Source organism: Lissotriton vulgaris, chromosome 5 (assembly GCF_964263255.1).
Source record: "Lissotriton vulgaris chromosome 5, aLisVul1.2, whole genome shotgun sequence".
Classification (NCBI taxonomy): Eukaryota; Metazoa; Chordata; class Amphibia; order Caudata; family Salamandridae; genus Lissotriton; species Lissotriton vulgaris.
Window position 1 is genome coordinate 1,392,489,947 of NC_141693.1, and position 25,642 is coordinate 1,392,515,588.

At 43.0% G+C, this 25,642-nt stretch overlaps 1 protein-coding gene across 1 annotated transcript in view; it reads right to left on the reverse strand.

The window, feature by feature from the left end:
* The window catches only part of LOC147712641 (cytochrome P450 2G1-like), a 566,383-nt gene that overhangs the window by 421,029 nt on the left and 119,712 nt on the right, over positions 1 to 25,642 (reverse strand). The window contains exon 3 of the mRNA XM_086923336.1: positions 4,989 to 5,138. Coding sequence (XP_086779462.1) covers positions 4,989 to 5,138 — 150 coding nt within the window. The remainder of the gene's footprint in view (positions 1 to 4,988; positions 5,139 to 25,642) is intronic.

The following is a 25,642-nucleotide window of genomic DNA, read 5'->3' on the forward strand; positions in this document are numbered from 1 at the left end:
ATCCAGAGGGTGCAAGAGTACAGAAAGTGTTGGATAGCGTAGGGGTTACAAATTACTATTCCAACTCCAGAGGATGCAACAGTAGGGAAAGTGTTGGATAGCATAAGGGTTCAAATTACTATTCCAACTCCAGAGCGTGCAACAGTAGAGAAAGTGTTTTGGATAGCGTAGGGGTTAGAATTACTATTCCAACTCCAGAGGGTGCAACAGTAGGAAAAGTGTTGGATAGCGTAAGGGTTAAAATTACTATTCCAACTCCAAAGCGTGCAACAGTAGGGAAAGTGTTGGATAGCATAGGGGTCAAAACAACTTACTAATAATTAAAATAAAATTTCTTCAGTAAAAATTATCAATTTAATTATTAATTAACAACAAATTAATTAACAATACCAAGAAATCATTAAAAAAGAATGACCAATTAATAATTAATCAACAATTAAAATAAATATAATTAAATAATAATTATTAAAAATATATTAACAAATAGAAATAAAAGAAATAATAAAAATAGAAATAGCAAAAAACAATATTTATTAAAAAACATTTAACAATTAATAATTAATTGACAATAATTTATTGATTAACACAAATACATTTTATAAAAGAAAATGTATTTACCAATTAATAGTTAATTACCAATTAATTACAAAAATAAAATAATTATTAAACATGTATTACCAAATAATAATTAACAATTATTTAATAATAAATACTCAGCACTAATTTTCTTTTTTACTTAATTACAAATAAATACTTACCCTATAACCTCACAACACACATCATTAATAAAATAATACACTTAATATAATTACCAATTAATCAATTAATAAAAAATAATTACCAATACAAAAGTAATTCTATTTTAGCCATGAGTGTATTATCTTTGTAAATTGGTGTATAAATATGAATGAGTTTTTTAGTCTTAGTTTATGTACTATTTAACAATGAATTTTAATGTATTACTGTATGTTTTAAATATGCACTTTTATGGCCCATTGTGGTCGAAATAAAGTTATCAAAAGAAAGAAAAAGTAACTACCAATTAATAATTAATTGAAAATAAAATAATTATCAATACCAATAAATGAAAAAAAATTATTACATAATTACAATTAAATTACTTCCCACCCAATTCCCCTATAAACCCACAACCCGCTACAGAACTTAAATACAAAAAAAAATAAAATTAATTTATAAATCCTAGAAATGTATTATTAATTTAATATAATTAATTTACTTCCCACCCTATTCTCCTGTAAACCGACAACCCGCTCGGGTACTAAAACACAAAATTGACTTAAAAAAACATTATTAACATGTAAAAATATTAGACATATAATTTAAAACACATAGAATACTTAACAAAAAACACATAACACATACATATTAAATCCATAATAAAATATACATAACAATAATATACATATTGATGTTAGTAACATCGAGATTAGTAACATCGATATATTTGATATCGATATTACTAACATCGATATTACGTACATCGATATAAAAAAAATCGATATTACTTACCTTAGGGTCGATATTTTGTCCAACGATATTCTTGACATCAATATCCTTTACCTTCGATATTTCCAACTCAATATTTGTGTAAGTCAAAATTTAGGATTTGATATTTTGACACCGGCCTTCCCACCTTCACCTCCTTCTCACAGTGGTGTTGCTTTAATAATATAGCATAGTTTCTGCTTTAGAGGTAAGAACATTGATTAGAATCCTTTTTAGTATTCAGTAGCCTACGTTACTCCCTGTTGAAATGTGTGTTTATGAAAGTGTGGGTTAGTGCTGCCACTTGCTCTTCTAAATCTTTTTTTTGCGAGGAGAAATATTTGCACGCAACATATGGTTTTTCTGCCTCCCAAAGTATTTGGGTGGGGGAACTATGTGGTCATTCTCTTCCAAATATGTGTTTAGCATTGAGAACATTTTCTGCTTGTCCTGTGGTATCGTGTAATAAGCCATATTATACCTCCATTGTCTTGTTGTTGGTATGAATAACTTATGTCAAGCCAAATCTACATTGCATTATGCTCAGAAGTCCTGTTTCATGTTATGATGGTATCTGGTGTTTGACCCATTAGTGTAGATGATGTCAGAAAATGTATACATGAGCATGTGCTGTGTACACAGGATGTGGGCACAAGTGAGAGCAGGTCTAGCCTTTCAGGTCTTCACACAGGTCTCAACAGAAGGTGCAACCCTTCTTCTGTCTTCCACAGGTCCAGTAGTGCTCTGAATAGGGTTCACTGGGGTGCCACATTTATGCCTGGCACTAGCTTGCTTGTGGGTGAGATAGTCTCTTGGCCCCTCCCTGACCAACAGGGACACATTCCCTGGGGTAATCCTACCAAAACCAATTTTGAATCTGTTTCTGTGTAGCCTACAGCAGTCAATCACACAGTGCCCATCACTGTCCAATTCCAAGATAGGGATACCCTTCTTCCGTTGGGCAGAGCTTGTGGGCCTACCCATGTGGCCACTGAAATGAGCATATGTTGTCACTTCAAACCAGTTTTGGGGGTAGCTACTTTCTCACTGGGATTTGTGCCTGTCTTACTCTTTAAAGTTAATCAAATTCCCAGGGGCGATATAGTGTTCCTGCCAGAACAACTGAACACCTCCCCAGGCCCAAGGCCTTTGTCCTGCTCAAAGCAGTTTACAGACCTCTACAAGGAGGCTATTCAGCTGCAAGGTGACAGTGTGTGCTCATGCAAATAAGCCTCAAGAGGCTTTAGGCAGGGAAAAGTTAACTTTCTAAAAGTAAGTTTACAAATATATTTATTACAAATTCAAATTCTTCAGTGATTTGAGCATGTGATAACAATTTCAAAAAGTCCAGGAGTGAAATTTGTAATTGTTCCCTAGCTGGAGATAACATTATGAAATGGATTATTGTACCCCAGTGCTTTTACCACGGAGCAGTCAACCCGGTGAACTACAGTGAAAACAGCTTTTGGGGAACTTTTACTGGAAAGATACGTTTAACATTCAAGCTTTACATCTTACTTTTAAATACCATAAACCTTGTCTTATGGGCAGTAAGGCCTACTTAGGAGTGACGTATTATCATTTAAAAAGATGGTCTAGGCCAGTGAAAATTAGTTATTTTGACAGGACAGATTTTTAATTTAACAACGGCACAGCTGAAATGCTAGGCCAGCAGACATGTTTTCTCTGTCACTGTTATATGTGGCACAATGCCTGCAGCAGTACACTAGTGAAATTTAACTTACTGGCTCTGGGTACCACTTTGTACGATATACTAGGGACCTGTAGGTATGTTAAATTTGCAATTGGGTGTTCACCAGTTTGACATGTTTTTGTGTCAGAGCGCAACACTGGGCATTGCACAGTAGCGTACCATCTTGTAGAGTTAAACAACTATCAATATAATCTACCAAAACGTTGGGTGGCAACGCAAAAAGGCACATTTTCCTAAAATTCTATTTTACTTACATATGACATTTCATAGTAGATTACCGTTAACACTATGAAAGAGACAACTATGAATTTTGTATTCATCTTTTTGCTGTTTTTATATTTACTTATGCTGTGTTTATATTTCTTAGTACAGAAGCTTTGCTGAGTGAGTGTATTTTCTAGTGTGTCCCCTTAGCAAAGATTTTCTCTTTAATGCAAAAAAAAAAGATATATCCCTGGAATGCCTAGTTTTATACCAGCCAGAGGGAGCCATTCCTTGGGTTTCCTTTTTAGGATTGCCTACAAAATATGTACAATCGAACACTTCCTTCAAAATGACATATGTTCTTTTGCATCTTGACCAATAAACCTTCGGTCACAGAATTCCACCAGTAAGACAGTGTAGTCCCAACTCCCAGAACCATGGCTCATCCCAACTCTTAAAACTCTCGGAGAACTGCTATATGGTGAAGATGGTACCTCCTTTAATTTTTGGAAGATGTTACACAGCTCGACACTACATGTGGCCAAAGTCTTTTATATCAGTGTACTTAATGTTATGTAACATGGGTATGCTGGAGTTTCAATAGTTCTTTCGCATAATTGTTTTAATTCCTCTAATCTATAGTCTACTGTACAAAATGTCACACAAGTACCCATTGAAACCTTTAGTGAGTGAAGCATTAAGGCTCAGTGGAAATAACATTCATTTTGATGAGGGAGTCATTGATTACTTCTTATCAATAATGACGGTAATATATGCCAGCAGCAAAATGATTCACTCTCGTCAATGTGAATGCAAGATTTAATGTTGTAGATTATTATTATACATTATTTAAAATAATCTTCAAAATGCATCCATCTTAATAAACTTATCGGAGTCAGGGGCATATTACCAACAACTCGCGATAATTATCGCTAGGTTGGCTTAGCGGCAATAATTTTATCGCCGTGTAGCGACGATTTTTATCGCTTAGGAGCCTTGATATTATCAAGGTTTATCTCCTAAGCCATAAAAATCGGCCAAAATGCATGAATATCGCTGAAAAGTCAGCGATATTCATGCATTACCGAGCAAATGCTCTTAGCCATGTTATCCACCTCCCATTGGATAACATGGCTAAGAACTGCTCAGGGCAGGTGTTAGCTTTTGGAGATATTCGCGCTTAGCCCGAATATCTCCAAAAGTTGGTAATAGGAGATAGCGATGTTAGCGACTGTTTCCAGTCGCTAACATCTTGGCACGCCCACTTTGCATTCCATTAGTGATAAATATCACTGACATGCAAAGCGGGGCCCAAGATAGTCGCTATCTCCTACTAGCTGTCGCTAACTGGTGTTAGCGACAGCTAGGTATTAGGGAGATAATTTTATCTTCGCTTTCTTGGCTTTTAAAGCCAAAAAAGCGGAGATAAACCCCCTTGATAATATGCCCCTGAATGCGTTATGTCTGAGCTATCAAAACCACAGATCCAAGCAAATAAATAATACTTATAAACATCCTATCTCGACTCCAGGTTGATCATCCACCATGATATGAAAAGATGTACCTTTAGTATTTTTCAGCTCTTCAATTAGATAGCGGGCTTCCTCCTGTATCCGTTCTTCAATGCTTCTCTTCCCCATTCCAAAGTTCCGTAGGGTCAATAAAGAAAAACGACGGATCTCCTTCCATCGAGACCCACTGGATAAGATAGGTCCTAGATGATAAAATAAGGGAGAAATGATGTTATTATCACTATGGAAATATTTCTCTCTCAAGATGGCTCAGACAACTGTATTGAAGGAATACATAGGGATGTCTACTAGGTAAAAAGTTTTTGGTATATCGTTCAGTTATTAAAGCAAGGCAGATTTCTAAGATGGGGTGTCTACAACACAAAGGTAATTCAAGTTATCAGAATACAAAACCTATTATCATATAACCAATAATAGTTAATGTGCCCCTTGTCAATTGTTTTTCAGGGATGGAATATGATTTCTAAAAGATTAATGAATAACGCATCCAACCTTCAGTGAGACATAGATACCCATCTTATTATTTCACAATCTAGTCGGTGGTATGGTGCCGTCCTGCATGCCCATAAAAGAGAGTATATAGCTCAGGCAAAATTTAGAGTGTAAAATCAAGATCCGTAGTGATTTCTAGAAGAGTTATGCTGTTTTCCTGCGGATTGTTGAGAGGGAGAGTATTCTAAAAAGTATTTGACTGTGCCCAAATGCATCTTTTTTTCATCACTTTATATTTTTTGGTCATATAGCTCCCATTTCCTTTCTATCTCAGCAGGTCTCCCCCAGTTCAATGCTTTGAAACTGCCTTCGTGGCGCAGATGATTCCACCAGTCAGAGAAAGTCATCAAAAACTACATTAAGGAAAGAATGCTTTGCAAAATATATTTACCCTATTGGAAGCATCGACTCCTAGGTGGATAATTTCTGAGCACCTTTGAAATACAAGAAAGCACTAAGGGGCATATTATCAACAAATAGCGATACTTATCGCTAAGTAGGCTTAGCGGCAATTTTTTTATCGCAGCGCATCACCGGATTTCGCCGAGATAGCATGCTATTAGCAACGTTTATCTCAAAAGCGATAAAATTCCCGGCAATAGCGGCAAAATCTGTGAATATCACTGAGAATACAGCGATATTTACGCATTATCGATAACATGGTCTTAGCCATTATATCCACCTCCCATTGGATATAATGGCTAAGAACTGGTCTGAGCAGGCGTTAGTTTTTGGAGATATTCGCGCTCAGCGCAAATATTTCCATCGCTACGCCTGCCTTGTTAATAGGTGATAGCGACGTTAGCGATTGCTTTCAGTTGCTAAAAGGTTGGGTCCACCCACTTTGCATGTCATTAGCGATAAATATCGCTGACATGCAAAGCGGGCCCCAAACCGCTCGCTATCGCCTACAAGCTGTCACTAACTGCTGTTAGCGACAGCTTGCTAATAGGGTGCTAGAATCATCGCCGCTTAGCGGCGGAAAAAAGCAGCTAAAGCGGCGGAATTTTCCTATCGCTTCCCCTTGATAAAATGCCCCTTAGGGCCTCAGGTGATAATAGGGTGACAATATGACTTTCCCCTCTAGCTTGCATTATTGCAGTTCTCAGTCCTCCAGAGTGTATATTGGGCTCTAAGGTATGCCCGATGATGGACACTACCTTGAGTTTGGTTGTGCTAAAACATTAGCAAGTCAATTTGAGTGATAAACATACCTACAATAGCCATTTTTATAAACAAGGCTGATGTTAAAGGCAGCCTTGCATGCAGATAATGCTATAATGAAAAAAAGATTTGAACATTTCACTGAGCTATGACCATTTTCAAAAGAATAATTGATTTTAGCTGACCAAAAGATGTTCTGCAGCCAACCTCTGTCCCCAACCTTCTACGGGTGGTCAACCTCGGTTGCATTCAGCCTTTGGTCGCATGCGGTAGATGTTGGCTGCGATCCCTAACTTGTGGGCATGTGCTGTACCTAATGCTCGGGGGTTGGGTTGACGCCAACTACCCCCACCCAGATAAAGGCAACCACATTGAGCTCCTCGCTCCTTGGCAGAGGGGTGGGGGGGTATGGAGGGTTTATCACACTTGGATTGGACCTTGAGAAGTTGCTTGTCAGACCTCTAGGCCCAGATATTGCTGTGACTCCATGGCGCACTGGGAAAAGTGTCTGGCTTTGATTCCTGCATGATGAGATCTGGTTTCAAACAAAGTATTTAAACTTGTCAAACCACTACTAGAGCTTTTTTTTATATTGCTCTGCTTTGTGATGAGAATGGAGCCTGGTAAAGCTTTCTCAAAATAGAGAAATATTAATTCTCCACAGGATGAAAAAATACTTCAAATTTGCACGACTGACCTGAAAGACAGGATGAAGTGAACCCCAGGTAAAGAGGGCTAAATCAGACTCGAATTAGCTGGAATCTAGGCCAAAAGGAAGATTGGTTTTGGGATCACATATTCAGCAATTATTAGCCAATATTAGAATCATGCTGGGTTTTGAGCAGGCCCCACGAAAAGAGGACGCATTCTATGATCAATATAACTCAGCATCAACAGTTTATTTACCTCTCCAGGATGTTATGAAGGAGTTAGTCACCAAAGAGTGAAAGGATATCGCTTCAGCTGGGACCCCTTGTTTTACATCAAAAAGATATTCGATTGAGAATGTTGAGCATGACTCTCCTGACACTCCTAAGATGAACACGGTTCTTTCAGCCACTGCTTCTACAACGTCTCGGGCATCAGAAAATGCTACACTACCGAAGGTTATAGATTGGAAGGTGGAAAATGTATTAAAAAGAGTTTGTGCTGCAGCAAATGGTTCTGTACTTATCCAGCACATGTGACACATTTCCTTCTCAAGGATTTTCCGTTTTTTATGACTGTTTGCAGGAATGTCAATATCCTGTTCAAATGTTGCAAAGCTTAAGCTCGTAGAAAAAATCCTATAAGATGTTTTGCTTGAATCTTTATGGTTGGTAGCTACATCAGCAGGCACAGCCATTCAAAGGAGAACACTTCTATGGATGAGGCCATGGATACTGGATGTGCCCCAGTGTAGTGTAGTTCCTATATTCCCAACAGGCTCTGACATTGGAATAATATATCCTATAGATTTGACGTAGGACTGAGGTCAACTAGGTCGCTATCGAATATACCAAACTTAATTGTGTGTGTGCCAGCTAACTCAGAGGTCACTAGAAACCTTCTCGAATACTCAAGAAGGGATTCGTTTCTGACAATCGCATAAACATGACAACTTTGTTTCCCAAGAATAAGAATATATCTCTCATAGTCGCGGAAACAATAGATAAGTATTTCACTCAGTCAATCGTGCATGCTTTGTTTCTACAAAGTTGCAGGGAAATAGAGAGACAGGCATTTTCAGCTTCTCCAAAAGGTTGGTGCCTTTAGTAAATCTGATGGAAGACGACCATTACATGCCCTCAAGCCATGTCTCACTGTCAGTCTCATTATTTGGAGTGTTAGGGTAGTACACGAGACAGGTTTACAGTTAGATAAAACTGGGATCTTGTTCGCCAGATCTTCATCTTCTAAAATATTGAACAGTCTTCTTTCTCATGCAAGAGAAGTGAACTGCTACAATCGTTATGCAGACTGCAAAGTATAATGTGTACAGCGAGAATAGTATTATAAAATAATACTGTAAGAGCATTGTATGGTTTCTAAGCCATATAAAAATACATACATAAATAACATTGACTAAAATACTCAACTGGTGCTTCTAAAATATGCCTACACCAATGTACCTAACCTAAGTCTAGTATGAGGGAAGAAGTAAGTATTGTGTGGCATAGGTTTAGTTGTTTTTGCCAAGAATCTATCAAAGGTTTCTCTAGGTTCTAATCAGCTCCATACCTTGGTCAGAATGAAGGAGGTCTGGTATCTCTTTCTCGGGACTCTATTTCCCAACACCCCGCAAGGGTAGCCGGAAACACTGGAGCTGTATTCTCGGCAGGAGAAAGGCAGCCTCTTGATCAGTGCGTCAGCTGGAGAGTCGGCTTCCTTTGGCACTTGCTCTAGTGAGCTGCGTCGGGCAAGTAGGTCTTCAAAATGCCCCGAACCACAGTATCTTGCTAGAGCAAGTGAAGGTATATTTATACCTTGAAGGTGTTTAGGAATGCCATTTTTCGACGTAAAGTCGGGCATATGAACATCAGGAAAGAACCCCTTCAAGGAAAGAACTGAGTTCTTGGACAAATAAATATTAAACAAGGGGAAGTACCTGACTGCTTAAGCTGGTTCTCCAAGAAGTCGTTGTGACGTTTGGTACGGGTGGAAGTAGCCATGCCTGTATTTGGGTAGCATGGGACCATGTCTAAATAAGGGCTTGATTTCTATGCCTATATAAGGGCAATGTGAATTGTATGTATGTATAGGCATTTATATAGCGCACTACTTACCCGTAGGGTCCCAAGGCGCTTCGACCGCTGCGAAACCCTTCCTGACTTCCCTGAGAGATGGTCCCTTAATGGGTATCTCCAGGGTGAGACCAGGCATCCCCGGCGGTCTGGTGGGGCCGTTAGTGAAGATGAGGCAAGCTAATGCCCAGAGTTGCCGAGTGTGATCGCTGATCAGAGTGGGCACCGAGGCGAGAGAATTATCGAGTCCGCTGACCCTGGTCCAGAAACCTGCCGCGCCGGGAATAGAACCCTGGTCCCGGGCCGTCCTCTGCTCTCGGGTCTGCCGCCTCTAACCAGTGAGCCACACTACTTCACTGTACTTCAATTGTACCTACACAAGGGCATGAATCGGGAAAATTCACTCAGAGCTTAAAACGCTACACAACACCAGAGATCCCTGGTGCAAAGCTTACTCTCCAGGATATATCTATTTGAGGAATAACTAACCAGAATGGTACAGGAACCAGTGGAGGAAAAGAAGATAGTTAACCCATTTTAAATCTTTTCGGGGAAAAAGTCCTTACTTCAGAAAATAATTTTGTAGAACCAAAGGGAAAGTAAACGTCCTTTTCATGGCCAGGCCCATGGCTGGGGCCTTCATTTGGAGACAAATCCCAGTTCCAACCCTCCCAATGAAAGGAGCAATAGGGCTATTTGAAGGTGGGAGGAAGATTGAAAAAATGTTCTTCAATTGTAACAAACAAAGACAACTGGGTTCTTTTAATCATATAGGAGCATATCCGAACCATTTGAAGCAAGTTCCTCCAGCCTCTTTGTTCAGATGATCCCCATTACCAGACAAAATTGTGAACAGAGACTCAATGCTCCATGGGGTCAAGATCTTCTGTCAAAAGACCTTCAGAACGGCAACTCTTCATACAAAAAATCCTATGATTTTACCAAGCAATTTTCTTGAAACATTGGAATTAAAGGACTCCTATTTCCATGTTCCAATGCACGGCAAAAGCCAGAAGTATCTGATATTTGTTCTTGGCAATGTTAATTGCCAGTTTTATGATCTTCCTTTCGGTCTCGCTACTTCTTTAAGCATATTCACAAAGGTATGAGCACCATTAGTAGGGCAACTACAATTAATAGAAATATCTTAATTTCCATATCTCAATGACTGGTGTTTATGTGCTTCCTCCATGTCTAAGGTCCAACTGCATGTGATGATGGTGTGCGATCTGCTCCAGAGGCTAGGATTGATCATGTTATGTTATGTTACTGAGACTTCTAAAGTGCTCTGTTACCCAGAGGTGTCCTGGTGCTGTGCACTACCAACCTAGTGAAACTCTATAAATGTTAACTAAAATGACCATTTAAGTTAATAGCTATGTTTTTTATTCTTTCCTGAAGGGGAGTAGCTCAGTTGAGTTTCTAAGATGGAAAGGCAGGCTGTTCCAAGCCTTAGTGGCACAGTGATGAAAGCTCCTATCACCTCACCCCAACTAGTCTTGTTGTAGCTTGGAAGGATCACTTGTTTGGATCGCGAAGAGCGCAGAGCTCTTCCAGGAACATACCATTGTATCAAGTGTTTCCAGAAGTCAGGACCAATGCTATTAAGGGCCTTAAAAACTATACACAAGGCCTTAAACTGTACCCGTAGTTCGACGGGAAGCCAATGAAGAATTCTGAGTCCTAACCTCGCCGAGACAAACCTGGGTGTACCTGTAAGCAGCCTAGCAGCTGCATTATGCATGATCTGGAGTCTGACCAAATGTCTCTACTGGATGTTGATATAGAGACTATTGCAGTAATCCAGCCGTGACAGAATGAGCGCTGTGACTGCAGTCTTCAGGCTGTCTTCCGGGAGGAGGAATTTAAATTTCCTCAGAGTTCTAAGAATGAAAAACCAGGATGAGACGACCCTACTAATTTGGTCACCAGAGGAAACTTTCGAATCAGGGATCACTCCCAGATTTTTCGCCCTTTCCACAGGGACTGGAGGCATGGCCATTGCATTTGACGTTCAGTCGGGTTTCCAAAGGTTGGTGATGCTCTTGAACACAATCACCTCAGTTTTCCCTGCATTAAGTTTGACACAGTTTGATGCTATCCAGGCTGAAATCGCCTGCATACAATTGTGGCATTTAGAACCAGTCTCATTCTCTAACCCCTTCTGAATGGACAACACAATTTGCATGTCGTCCACGTAAGAGGTTAACTGGAACCTGAAGGATCTAACCAAAACTGTCAGTGGTGCAACATATACATTAAATAATGTCGGACTACGGAAGGACCCTTGCGGCACTCCACAACGGAGAGAGAAGGGCTTTTTTTCTATCTCTGACAAGGTCCACAGTTTGTATTCTACTGGTCAGGAAAGATTTCAAGAGATCGCAAGCCTTGCCTTGGACCCCGACCGCAGATAGATAGTCCATCAAAAATTCATGATGGACCGTATCAAATGCGGCCGAAAGGTCCAGCATGATAAGTATGCCAGCCCGCCCTGGTCTAAAGCCTCTCTGATCTCATCCGCGGATTTGATCAGTGCCAACTCGGTGCTATGTTCCGCACGGAAGGCAAACTGTGTTGTGTCTAGAAAAGAGTTAGTCTGAAGGACCAGGCTGAGTTGACGATTCATAGGCCTCTCAATCATCTTTCCTGGGAAAGGGAGACGAGAAATAGGTCTATATTTGCTTGGATCCTTTGGATCCAGATTAGATTTCTTAAGTAGGGGGAGAATAGATGCTGTTTTCGAGCATCCCGGAAAATGACCAGTATTAAAAATGGACCCAAACAATGGGGTAAGAACCTCCTCAATGATTTCTGGAACCAGTTTCAGTACAGCGACTGGACATGGGTCCAGAGGGTAGCCTGATCGAATCTCTAGCAGTAATTTAGTAACTCCAGGTAGATCCAGTTATGAAAATTGATCTAGTCTGGGAGTATGCCTGTTGTTCTCAGAAAGCCCTGTTATGACTGCCTCATTGATGACAGTAGACGTAAGAAGTAAGGAGGAAAAAATGTTTTCGACCTTTTGTAGAAAGAAGGCAGCCAAAGACTCACATAGTTCAGAGTTGCTTTGTGTCTTGGGGCTAGAGAAGGTAGTAAGGATGGAGTTTGTATTAAACAGAACTTTGGATAAGGATCCAGCGTTTCTGATTTGTTCCCTGAAGTATATCTTTTTAGTTTCAGAGAGCAGTTTTTTATAATTGGAAAGGCTAACCTCATAGGCATCTCTATCAGAGTTTTTGTACTCTCTTTTGCAGGCTCTCTCTAGCTTCTTACAGTCTGGGTTATGAGTTTTTACATTTTCTGTATACCATGGGGAAGAAGCCCGCTTTAAAAAGCACTGTTTGCGAGGCACTCATCTCCAACAGACAGAATCCACCCAATCCGTGTAGGTGGGTGTAGCTTCATCTACATTAGAAGATGATGTGGGTAATGAGACTTATAAAAGAATTCCTAATGCTACACTGTCAATATTTTTCCAGGCCTTGTAATTGTAACGGCCTTAATGAGAGGCTTGTGTTGATGGTGCTTAGCTTGTTTACATTCAAATAAAATCACAGCACGATCAGTCCAGGTAAGTGTACTGTGTTTGTATAAATAAGATTGGGATTATTGGAGAAAATACCGTCTAATGTATGTCCTGCAGAATGAGTGAGATCTGTCACAAGCTGCTTAAGATCGCCTCCACTGAAAATTTGCTGCAGTCTTATATTTTCCATATCAGTAAAATCTTCAAGATGAAAATTGAAATCTCCCATACCCGTAAAAAACTTATCGCACTGTCCTTCCTCTAAAAGTATACCAATGGAATCTAGAAATACACCCCTTGGACCCGGAGGTCGGTAGAGGAGGATAGCCTTAAATGTGTCATGATCGTATGTTTGAATATTAATTGACAATGCCTCACATGCCTGATTAGAAGCTTTAACAAAAGAGAGTTTCAAAGAGTCAAGATAAATAATTGCCAGCCCACCGCCTCTCTTGACAGGTCTATCAAGCGTATAGCAAATGAAACCAGGTGGAGAAGCTTGAACAAGATCAGGTCCCTGCATCAGACCAGGATTCTGTTATCAGGGCTAATTTAATGTTGTGATCCTCAATAAACAAGGCACATTCCACACTGTTCTTGATCAAGGACCTAGCATTGAGAAGAAGACGTTTAAGTGGTGTCTGCACTATTTGAGTGGTCCTGTCCCCAGATGTATTTCCCCGCAAATTGATAGAATTCTCCGTAAAGCGAGGCAAAGCAAGACAGCACTTAGGACAGCACTCAGCCTGTGCTTCCATAGTTGATTTGGGAATAGCCCTTGGACAGCAGGCCTTGCCCCCTTCAGGACTCCAGCTCATAAGCTGCTCCCTGGTGTAAGACCGAATATTTGATGTAAAAGGGCAGGGGGACAGGCCCTGAGCCCAAAACGAGCACGGACGGGTGCAGACGGGCTTGCCTCTGGCACGCCAGCAGCGTGCCCGCTGCACACATCAGCTGCACGGTCTCGTCAGCGTGAAGATTTATAGGAACAAGCTAAGGAAAGCTATAATACTAACCGCCAAAATGGCGGTGTCCTGCCCATGATTCCCCAACTCCAAAGCAACAGTCAGCGTGTCGCACTGGGAGCAATGTGCCCGGTGCTCTTTCAAAACAAAGTAACAGAAGAAAATCAGGTATCGCTTTTTACAATTTTTAAAAACCGAATTAAAATCAGGAGGTGCTAAATTAGCTCAAAATGTAGTGCAAATAAAGTTAGTCACCAGTCTGGCGAGCATTACACACAGCTTAGACCCAGGAGGTTGTGCTGCGTGGACACGTCAGCATGAAGATTTATAGGAACAAGCTAAGAAAAGCTAGAATGCTAACCACCAAAATGGCAGTGTCCTGCCCGTGATTCCCCCACTCCAAAGCAACAGTAAGCATGTTGCGCTGGGAGCAAAGTGCCCAGTGTGCTTTCAAAACAAAGTAACATAAAAAATCAGGTAACACTTTTAACAATTTTTTTAAAACAGTATTAAAATCAGGAGGTGCTAAATTAGCTTATAATGTAGTGTAAATAAAGTTAGTCACCAGCCTGGTGAGCATTACACACAGCTTCAACTCAGGAGGTAGCGCTCATGAACCATACCAAGTCCAATCTCTCTCTGATACACAGTGAGTAACGTTCATAGGAACCATTTTTGACTATTATGTGGGCTGAGAGTTTTCTCAGAAAAGGGCTTCCACATTACAAATGAATGCCCTCCTACTTCTATAATCTCAGAAAGCTCCAACAAGAACTTGGGTGCAAGTACAAATTTTATGGCTGTTTCACTGCAGCAGTTTTGTGGACCTCATTACATTTGAAACCCTTGGAAATAACCAACTATATCACTTGGACCCGGCATCCCAAGACTTTGAGATGTTAGTCCCCATCCCACCTCAGATTGTTCAGTAACATCCCTGCTGGTTTTTGGATAAGAACATTCTAAAGAGAGTTGCTTTTCAATTACCTGCCCCTTTGCTCCTAACAATTGAAGAACGTCCTTTGAATTGGAGGCCAACTCTTCAACATTAAAAGAAGAGGCTTTGATAGTCATATCAGTAATAATTCAGTCCTCCAACTGGCAGCAATTTGGTAAACAATTCTAGTTTTCAAAATCCAGTTGGAAAGAATGAATCTTGTTATAAGAAACAACAACTTAGTGGAAAGATGTTATCTATATCGACAAAGGGGAACCATGAGGGAGAAGTTCAAAAGTCTGGCAATGATTATCTTCTCTTGGGCAGAACAAGATTTAGTCTCAGTGAGGATGACTTTCATTCAGAGAACTCTAGGGGAGAGGATGTGGCGTAAAAACCAACTAGAGCTGCCAACTTTGAGGCTGGGGAATGTGGTTCGATTTTCAGCATCATCTCAACATCCTGTGATTTTTCGGCAAGTCACTTAATCTCCCTGTGCCCACAAAAAAATGAGTCCTTGTGTAATGTAACTGGTGCTCATGTAACAGTCTCCAATACCTCTGGATCAAGTGTGTGCTATATAAAACTGCAAAAGAAAAAACCCTACATTTCCAGGCAGATGTTCTGAGTTAAAATCTTCTATCCTCAGTGATGTGTCATACCTCTCGGACCCTTTTTACTCAAATCTGGAACTGTTTTGGGATTCCCAAGGTAGACCATTTCACATCCTTGCACAATGCTATGCTTTCTCAGTGTTACACAGAAATTCTGTTTAATCAAGCTCTGGATGCCTTGGCATACCTCAAGTGATGCTGTATGCTTTTCCTCCAAGACCTCTCCTTGCTGAGGAAATTAGAGTGGAGAGGCTTACCGTTATACTTGCAGCTGCTTTTGGCCAAGCAGACTTTAATTCACTCAAATTCTCCACCTGTCAATCGAGGGCCCATTTCTTCTTCCCCTCTATCCTCCATCTCTTCAGTTTTTGAACCTACTGCTGGAATCCTTATGGCAACTAATCTTAGCAGCTTGAAAACTGAAAGGGCCTGATTAGAACATCTGGGCTCTTTAATGCAGGTGGCCTTGGACTATTAGACTCTGGCTAAACTGTGTACATTAGAATCATACTGCATTGTTTTGCCAGTCTTTTGTCACAATATGCTTGGAGGTCTCACTGCAGCACTACCAAGAATATTATGAGTTTCCTCTCCACCACAGTTTTCATGGCGGTGAACTACCATGAAAACTGTGGCGGAGAGGAACCAAGGGTGCTCTAGAAGGCACACTTTTGCTTCAAGGCCATGGCGTACATGCAGGGGGGCACATGTTGTGTTCCCCTGTGTGCATGCAATCCAGTTGCTTTACAGCATGGACTGTGCTAGTCCATGTGTGGTCCAAATGTGGTGCCTTTTTCATAACCACCACCCCCGACTGATATAGAACCGCCAGCCAGACAATAAATAATGTGTAAATGGCAGGCGGTGTTAGAATGGCTTCGGCGAACTTAGAGCGGGTGGCAGTGTGGCATGGCTCCATGCCAAAACTGCCAAAGTCTTAATTAGGCCCTTAGCATAGATCTCTCCCTTAATAAATTGCCTCATTGAAAGTTTAAGGCTCAAGAAACCAGTTGAACCTTGGGTGATGGCCACATTTTCATGGCTTTCGTCTAAGGTTACCTTCATAATAGCTGTCACTTCGACAAGAAGATTAAGGGCAATCTTCCATTCCAACCTCAGTATTTTTCAAGATTGAGTGGTGTTTAAACCAGACTTCAAATTTGTACAAGAGCTAAATTTGAAGTCCCATCACTCCCAAGTGATTATTCTAATAGTCTTGCATTCAGAGCTGAAATTGGGGAACACATCCTCTTTAGATGAGGAAACTAAGTCTTCTAGGGTATCAAGCTCACTATTTGTGTCTTTCATCATGGCCAATAGGGGTAAGAAGGTGTCTACTACCACACGCACTAGATGAGTCAAGTTGGCAATAATATATGCTTATTGGTTAGCAATGTTGGTTCCTCCTGCTAATGTGGGACATTACAAGATCCATTTCGGCTTATATTGGTAGAAGGAGAAGCCTCCTTAGCAGAAATATTCAGAGTTCCAACATGAACATCCGCTCAAACATTTGTCAATATAATAGATTTCAATCAAGCATCAGATACGATTTTTGGATCTGTGATATTAAGTTCAGAAAAGGTGAATATGCCTGTTATTAAAGAAAACAAACCTGACCCCACTTGACCCTGACAGCTACAGACTGATTATAAATGGGTATTTCCTCTGCAATCTGATAGAAAGAGCAGCATTTGCCCAGAGGTCCCAATTCATAGAATATACCTCCATATTTTCCAACTTCCAGGAAGAGGCACAGATTCTGCCCTCATTGCCGTCTAGGATGACCTTAAAAACACAGTAGACTGAAACGGTTTGCTGTAATACTTCTCTTGGACCTCTCAGGTGCCTTTGTTACAGTTGACCATTAAACTCCAATACAAAGACTCTACGAAGCCAGCATAGAGGACACTGCTCTTGACTGGCCCACATCCTACTTTCAAAACAGGACAAATATAATCCATTCTCCACCTTTCTCATCCAAACTGTACTTCACAAAAGCAGGGGTCCCTCAAGGCTCTATCATTTCACCCATGCTTTTCAACATCTACATGAAGTCATTACTGGCAATAATCAATACATTTCAGCTCACATCCTGTAAATAGGCAGATGATGCCAAAATTCTTCTTAAGCTGGAAAGCCCCAAAGACTTTGGAAACTCAAAAATCTTTAGTTGCCTCAAAGCTGTTGATCAGTGTATGATATGGAGTCACCTCAACATGAATGCTTACAAAGCGGAAATACTCACATGTGGTGACTGGAAAAATGTTGACTCACTTTGCGCCTGGCCTGATGATCTGGTAACACCTCCTAAAATATCTAAGAAAGTAAGAAGCCTTGTAATTACCATTGGCTCCAAGTGATCAATGAATGCCCAAGTAAAGAGATCATTATTATCAAGCTTCATTACTATGTAAACTCTGAGACGCATCTTACCCTATCTGGGATTTCCATACAAGGTCCAAGCCACTATCTCTCTTGTAGTGTCTAAACTTGATTACAAAATTGGCCTCAAACATGGATCATCGTTATCAACTATGTATGGACACCAAAAATTCAAAACTTTGCTGCTAAACTACTGCATGTACTGTCACAAGCCCACATCCCCCCTGCCTTGAGGGCCTGCATTGTTTACTGATTTCCAGAAGATCCACATTCAAGCTGCTTTGTATCACACACAATGCAATGCATGAAACATAAACACTCTTCATCAGGAATAAAATGACCAAATACATTCAGCAAAGGAACCGCCGCTCCAGATTGGCACCTCACCTCAAAATCCCACCATACTAGAAAAAAACATGGGTGGCACATCTTTCTCTGTTCAAGCAGACAAACTACGGAATTCATTACCCCAAAACATAAGATCCACAGATAACTATCATATCTTCAGGAGACTACTCAAAAGTTGGCTCTTTCCTACATAACCACCATATTCAAACACAAATGTACAGCATATTCCTGTGTAGATAAACATTTAATTTAATTATATGTATGCATCAATATATTGCAATCTGGAACCCAGAAGGATTAAATGTGTGTGTGTGTATACTTGTAAAGCGCACTGCCGCCCCATCCCGGGGCATCCTGGCGCTGTATACCGCTGTGGAACCCTTTCTGACTTTCCCTGTGAGATGCCCCCTCCTGGGCACCCCCAAGGTGAAGCCAGGTAACCCAGCACTGTTGGGGCCGTTGTGGAGATTAAGCAAGCTATTGCCCAGAGTTGCAGAGTGGGACCCATGATTAGAGTAGGCACTGAGGCGAGAATTATCAAGTCAGTGGACATTGAGCCCAAGACCTTGCCGCGTAGGGAATTGAACCCTGGTCCCGGGCCTGACCTCTGCTTCAGGGTCTGCCACTTCTAACTAGTGAGCCACACTTCTCCTTTGAATTTGATTGATTAGTATAGGGAAATATGAGCATAGTATTAGTATAGGGAGGTATTACTTAATTTGAGCCTGTTAGTTGGATTGAATAGAGTAATTGGGTGATCATAGTCGTAAGTTGAGGACTGGGATGATTAAAAGAGATATTAAGGAGGAAACTGCCTGCATAAAGGTATTAGGGAGAAAGAGAATCTTGAGAAAATTGAGGTTTGATATGTGTATTTCTTGAAATAAATATGTATAATAATTATGTTTTTTAAATATATAGATATTCTTCAGGTCTGCTTAACAAATGTACATATTACTTATGTTTAAATAAATAAATACATATATATATGTACCTTTAAATATAGATATAGATATCTATATATATCTTTTTTCTATACTTGCCTTGTATATGGGTCACTGCGAGGTATTCGTGTAGGTTGTTTAATTGGGTGTTTATTTATTCCTTTTGATTTGACTCCAATGCACTACCCTAGGGGACCCCTACATCTCTCTCAATATATCCTCTATCTCTGCTCTCTGACTCATCCAAAAAACCTAATTCTACTACTATGATCTTCAATGTAGCCCTTTCTAGACTCTTCCCTCCCTTATCCTTCCATGGATCACCCCAAACCTTCTTTTACTACCAAGATCTCCTAAACAACCTTTTCTAAATTCTTCTGTCAAGTATCCCTCCTTTGACACATCCCAAGACTCATTTTACAACTATGATCTCCCTAATCCAATCCAATCCAATCCAAACATTCTTTATTTCGGTCATATAGACCATAAAAGATACAGTGCAAAACACAATACATACATTTAAAATACATTTTTAAGAAAATACATTGTATAAAAGTCTCTTCTCATCCAGCGAGGAGTAGGGAGTGACATAGCAGTGCCATGGTTCAGAGGGCTTTTTTCTTTCTGATTAGCCATACTGCCATTAGGAATTTGGATATAGCGAACACAATGTGACCCAAAGTGCTAGTTTTCATTACTCTGAATGCCTGTATGTACTTCCTGAACCCCAGGTTTCTACAGAGTGGCGCTATCCAGTATTTTCTGGGTCTGTGATAGGCAGGGCATACAAACATGATGTGGAGGTCATCTTCCTCATGGATGTTACAACATGGGCACATTTTATCACCCCCCTTAATCCATTTGTGGGTAAAAGTTTTGGTCGGGAGTGTAGGAGAAGTGTGGCTCAGGGGTTAGAGGCGGCAGACCTGGAAGCTGAGATCGGTCCTGGACCAGGGTTCAATTCCCCGCCTCGGTGGGTCTTGGGCTCAAAAATTCCACGGACTCGATAATTCTCGTTCCGGTGCCTACTCGACTCATGGGTTCACACTCTGTGACTCTGGGCAATAGCTTGCTTAATCTCCACTACGGCCCCTTGCGGCGGGATGCCTGGCTTTCACCTTGTGGATACCCTGCTGGGGTTATCTCACTGGGGAATAGCAGGACGGGTTCCCAAGGCAAGTGCCTTGATGCCTTCGGGTGATACGTGCGCTATATAAATCGCAATACATTTACATTTACATTACCTAGCCTCCATTGTACATACAGTTTCCTCGCCAGGATAGGGAAAATAAAATCCATAATAGGTTCAAATGCATAAGAATTCTTGGATTCCAGGAATCGCGCAGTAAGGGTGCCGCTGTTTTGTGCATTCATCATAAGTGAAAGGCTCCTGTCTTTATAGATTTGGGTCAAGGCTTTGCGTGAGATCCTTTGGCAACCTCGCGCGGGATCCTCCCATAGCTCCAATAGGTTCATAGTAAGCAGTTCATTCTTTACAAAAGCGAGCCAGGGGATTTTACTATTGCGGTTCAGGCTCATGACATGGATAAGGTCCTGCCTGTAGTGGTGTAATTCGTTTGTGGACCAAAGCCTGTGCCAAAACTTCACTGGCTTTGACACAAGCTCCTCAGCAATAGGGGGAAGACCCATGTCTAATCTCAATGGCAGGAGTGGCGTGCCTCGTGGAAGAACTAATAGGCGCCTTAGAAAGCTGTTTTCCACTCTTGCCAAATCTTTACCTGCTTTGAACCCCCATAGCTCACTGCCATACATGGCCGCTGCCTTGGCTTGAGTCCTATAGGTTTCAAGGGCCGGGCCTATGGGCTTGAAGGTGGAAGTATTTGCCACCTTCAGAATTGCGCCCGACAGCTGGGACAATTTAACCCTTGATCTTGCTATCTGACGGTCCCATGATAGGTTTTCCTGTAGTGTTACCCCCAGATATATGAAAGTAGGAACCCTCTCAAGGCTGACAGTACCCAGGGTGGGATTGGGCCTGGCTTTGTTTGGTGGATTGAAAATCATGAACTTGGTCTTCTCTGTGTTCACCTCCAAACCGTGCTGTCGACAGAAGAGACCAAATCCATCCAGGATCCTCTGGATCCCCATGGGAGATTTGGAAAGCAGGAGGGTATCATCTGCAATCATGATTGCCGGGACCCTCCTGCCTGCCAAATGTGGGGCGTCATTGTCCTTAACGCTATCTAGATGTGATATAGCGTTATTAATGAAGAGACAGAACAGGGTCGGTGCCAGGACACAACCCTGTCTCACCCCTCGACGGACAGGGAACCTGGGCGAAAGGTTGCCATCCCTCCCACACCTGACCTGCGCATAGTTGTTCTCATGCAGCCTGGTTATGATGCTAAGTAGGTGGGGGGGGTACTCCTAGCTTTTCCATAACCTCCCAGAGTTTCCTGCGCGGGACTAGGTCAAAGGCTGACCTCAGATCCACGAAGACCATGTACAGCCTTCCCCCCTCTAGCCTCACCGTCTTCCAATAAAGGAGGAAGAGGCGGAAAATCTGATCCATGGTCGACGTGTTTTTTCTAAAGCCAGCCTGCAGGGGGCTCATGATATCATTGTCCTCCACCCAGTCTAACAGATGGTTTAGGATGATGCGCGAAAAAACCTTTTGGGGAGCATCTATAAGGCTAATCGGCCTGTAGTTGGCCGGGAGCAGAGGAGACCCTTTCTTGTATATCAGCACAATCTCTGCCCCCAGCCAAGAACAGGGGACCGCCATACCTTCTAGGATAGCATTAAAAAGGATAAGAAGGTACGGACCCCAAATGTCAGGGTGATGCCTAAAGACATCCCCCGGTAGTTTATCCAACCCCGGCGCCTTTCCCAGCGTTAGGTGCTCCAACGCAGTCACCACCTCACCTAGGGAAAATTCCAGGGCCATATCCGAGGTACTGGGGGGCACAACCACCACTCCATCGGGCCATAGAATAGTATCTTGGTATAGTGCCCCAAAATGGGCCTCCCAGACAGAGGGGGCGATGTTAGATTCAACTGCTGATTTGAGTTCCCCCGTCCCGTTGTTTACCAGGGCCCAGAATTTCCTAGAGTCTTTAGCTTTTAGGGCTTCTGACAATTCATGCCAATGGTTCCAATCCCACTCTGCCCTTGCATTGGCCATTGCTGTTTTGTACTCCCTCCTGAGATCTGCGACCTTACCCCTATCAGAGCCCTCTTTGATGGTGGCAATTAGCTCGGACTTGATTTTCCTGCAGGAAGAGGTATACCAAGTAGGGGTACGAGTCTCTTTCCTTCGTGACTGTACCACCGGATGGAAGACCTCTGCAAGGTCCCTCACTAGTTCCTGGTGAATGCTAGCTAGTCTCTCATTATAATCAGGGGGTCTCGGTTGATTTATGAGAGCATCCACTTCCTTGAACCTGGGGAGTGCTAGGCCATATAGCTTATTTATGGCATCTTCTGTGTTGAGCAGCTTTCCCCATTTAACACGGCGCCTGTTTGTGGAGAGAAGCATGTCCCCCTGGTCGTCTCCGCAGGCAGTAATGGGCGACCCTACTAGGGGAACTGGATGCTGGATCTCCAATTGAAGAGCATTATGGTCACTATCTGACCTTAGTAACACCCTAAAGTCATGAACTTTGGGCCACATGGTGATATCTATTAGTATATAGTCCAACCTTGACTCATGGTCCTTTCTATTGAAAGTACACTATTAGGGGGTATCAGATGGGGTACGCCCATTGCATGCCCTCAGTGCGAAGTTCAATGTAAGGGACGTGAGTTGTACTGCCAGCGGGGACCAAGCTTTGGGGTGAGGCGAAGACGAGGGTGGAACTCCCCAATGGTCATCCTCAGCGGTGAGAGCACCCTCCTTTAGTCCTTCTAGGGGTTCGAAGTGGCAATTGAAGTCCCCTCCCACCACTATCTTGTGGACACCTGATAATTGACCTAGGAAGGAAGACAATTCCTCTAGGGTGGGGGATTCATTGGGCGCGGCAACTGGTCGCGAGTAAACATTGACAATGGCCCATGATGTTCTGCCAGGCCATGTAAGCAGCACACACTGGATGTCCTGCGAAAATGTGTCCATCTTTTCGCCTGACACCCAATGTGACTCGCAACCCAGATCGCCAGGCCTCCCGAGGGCCTCCCCCTCCCGTTCCACTTTGCTGGAATTTCGAAAATTTCGAACCCCCTTCTAGTCTGTGGCTCCCTCGCCCATGTCTCCTGAAAAAGGAAGATGTCGCTACCACTTATCAGGAGATCCCAATCAGGTGTGCCTGCCTTGTTTGTGATCCCTGCCACATTCCAGGAGAGAATTCTCAGTCCTGGACCTTGTGGTGGTGGTCCTGGCCCACCAGAGAGGGATGATGCGGTAACTGAGGGGGGGTCAGGGTCTCGCGGGCCAGTTGTAATAGCCAGTGTGGTAGGCGATACAGTCACCTCTGCTGATTGCGAGTTGAGACTAGTCGGGGTGTTAGGTGGTGACTCTGCTTGACCCGGGATACTTCCAAGGGTAGCCCTTCCTTCTTTGGCGAGTTCCTGCACCCTATTATCAGTTGCGGGGACAACTCTCACTTCCCCCCTGCCTGTAACCCCAAAAGCAATTTTATCTGGGAACTGTTGAATATCCCCCTTTTGTGGTCAATCCACCTGATCAAGGCAGGAAAATCTATTCTGGTGGATAAAATTACCAGGAGCGGGAAATACATTGTGCTTGGGCCTGTATCGTGAGCCATCTACAGCAAAGCCCACTCTTGTCCAACCCTGCTCCCTCCCCACCTCAGGATTACAAACATTTGGATAGAAGTGTGAGAGAGACACTAATTCAATGGTGGATCTATCAGGCCTTACAAGCCAATTACAGATATATGGGGCAACCTGTGGGCTTTTGAAGCTGACAATGATACAGTCCCCCGCCCTATTCTTAGGAGTAAATCCAATCCATGGAATCCTTCTGACCATCAAAACCTCTCCTTTTAGGTTCAGAGGGAGGGGCCTGTTGATGTTAAGCCAGCTAATTACCTTATTACGTAGCGAGTCCTGCGGCTCCCTTGCATCACCAGTGAGCTCAGGCACTCCCACCATAATTGCCGTGTATGCCACTGCCTCGGGGGGCAGGTTGACCACCCTGCGCCTAGCGTTAGGGCTGAGGAGGCGGCCAGTATGGCCGTTGGCAGAGCTCTCCTCTCTCGTTTGTTGGGAGGGTGCAGGTTGCTTAGACCTTCTAGGAGCAGGAACGGGGGGCCTTGTCGTTTGGGATGACAATGGGAGCATTTGGGGGGCAGAAGCACTATTGTTGCTGTGCAAGTCCCCAGGCTGGACTGGTGCCACGTTTGGGGCCTGAGTTGTCGTTACAGGGGTCGGAGATCTATTCCTAGCGGTCACCAGGGGGACCCTCTGTGCATTTGGACCCACCCCCGGACCAAGACTGTTTCTTTTGTGAGTGTTTTCTAGAGCCATCAGTCTAGCCTCTATAGAGTCCAGTTTTACAGACAAAGGGTTCAGTAAGTTCTTGAAGATGCCCGTAAGTGTACTGATTAGCACGTCTGTGTTGTTAAGTGGGGCCCCACCAAATATGAATGGCCCTGGACACACTGGTGTGGCTGTAGCTGGTGGAGGCCCAGATTGTTCTGACCTGTTTCCCGGGGAAATAACCTCAGGCGAGGCCGAGGTGTCTGTACTAGCATCCAGGTTTTGCTTAGTAGGATCAACTTTGGCCCTCTTTGCCCCTCTTAACTTTCTTGACCTTTTTCTTTTCGATGGTTGGTCCCCTCTGCTGCTTGCGGGTTCTGTTAGAACTACAGCCTGGCTCACATCCTGCGGCTCAATTTCCGTACAATCCGCATTAGGAGAGGGAGCTACAACCCCAGAGAGGCGTAATGAGTCTCTATCCCTTTGTAGGTTTGACGGTGTCCTTAGTTGTTGTAGGACTGACTCAATAGTCTGGTCGATACTATCCATGAGTGACAGGTGGGTGGCATCAAGAAGTAGTGGGGTGCTAGCATCAATTGTAGAATCTGGGGAGTCCAGTGTCAAGTTTTCTGTGCCCACCTCGAGGAGGTTGTCTAGCACTATTTGTCCTTTATTGGCCACAGCACTGGCCTTGGGGAAGAATTTTTCCAAAGTGGTAGAACACTGTTGGGCAGCCTTGCTCCTGGAAACCCTGGTAGCCATGTTGCATTGTAGTACACAGGGGCCACAAAGTTAAGGAGGAAAAGGTATTCTTGGAAGGAGCACGGCGTCAGAGGGGTGGCCCGGTCCGGTCTCTACAGGCCTCTAACGGCCTAGAACGGCCCGCCCTTTGCCCGGGCTTAGCCCGGCGCACGCCCGCGCGCGTCCCGCAATGCGCGTGTATGGGAATGAAGATGTAGTTGATTGGGGCTAGGAGGCGTGGCCAGCCGGGAAGAGTCCCAGGTGCGGCGTCTCAGCAGCCGCTGGGATACCTGGGACTCGCAGTCCCGCTGCGCCGTTAGTGAGAGTCCACGTCCCTCTTCTGGCCAAGTAGTAGCCCCACTGGAGTCTCCTGGGCAATCAAACAGTCGGTCGGTGATCCAAGCCTTCGAGCGGCACCCGCGGAGCGGGGGCCACGAGGCGCGG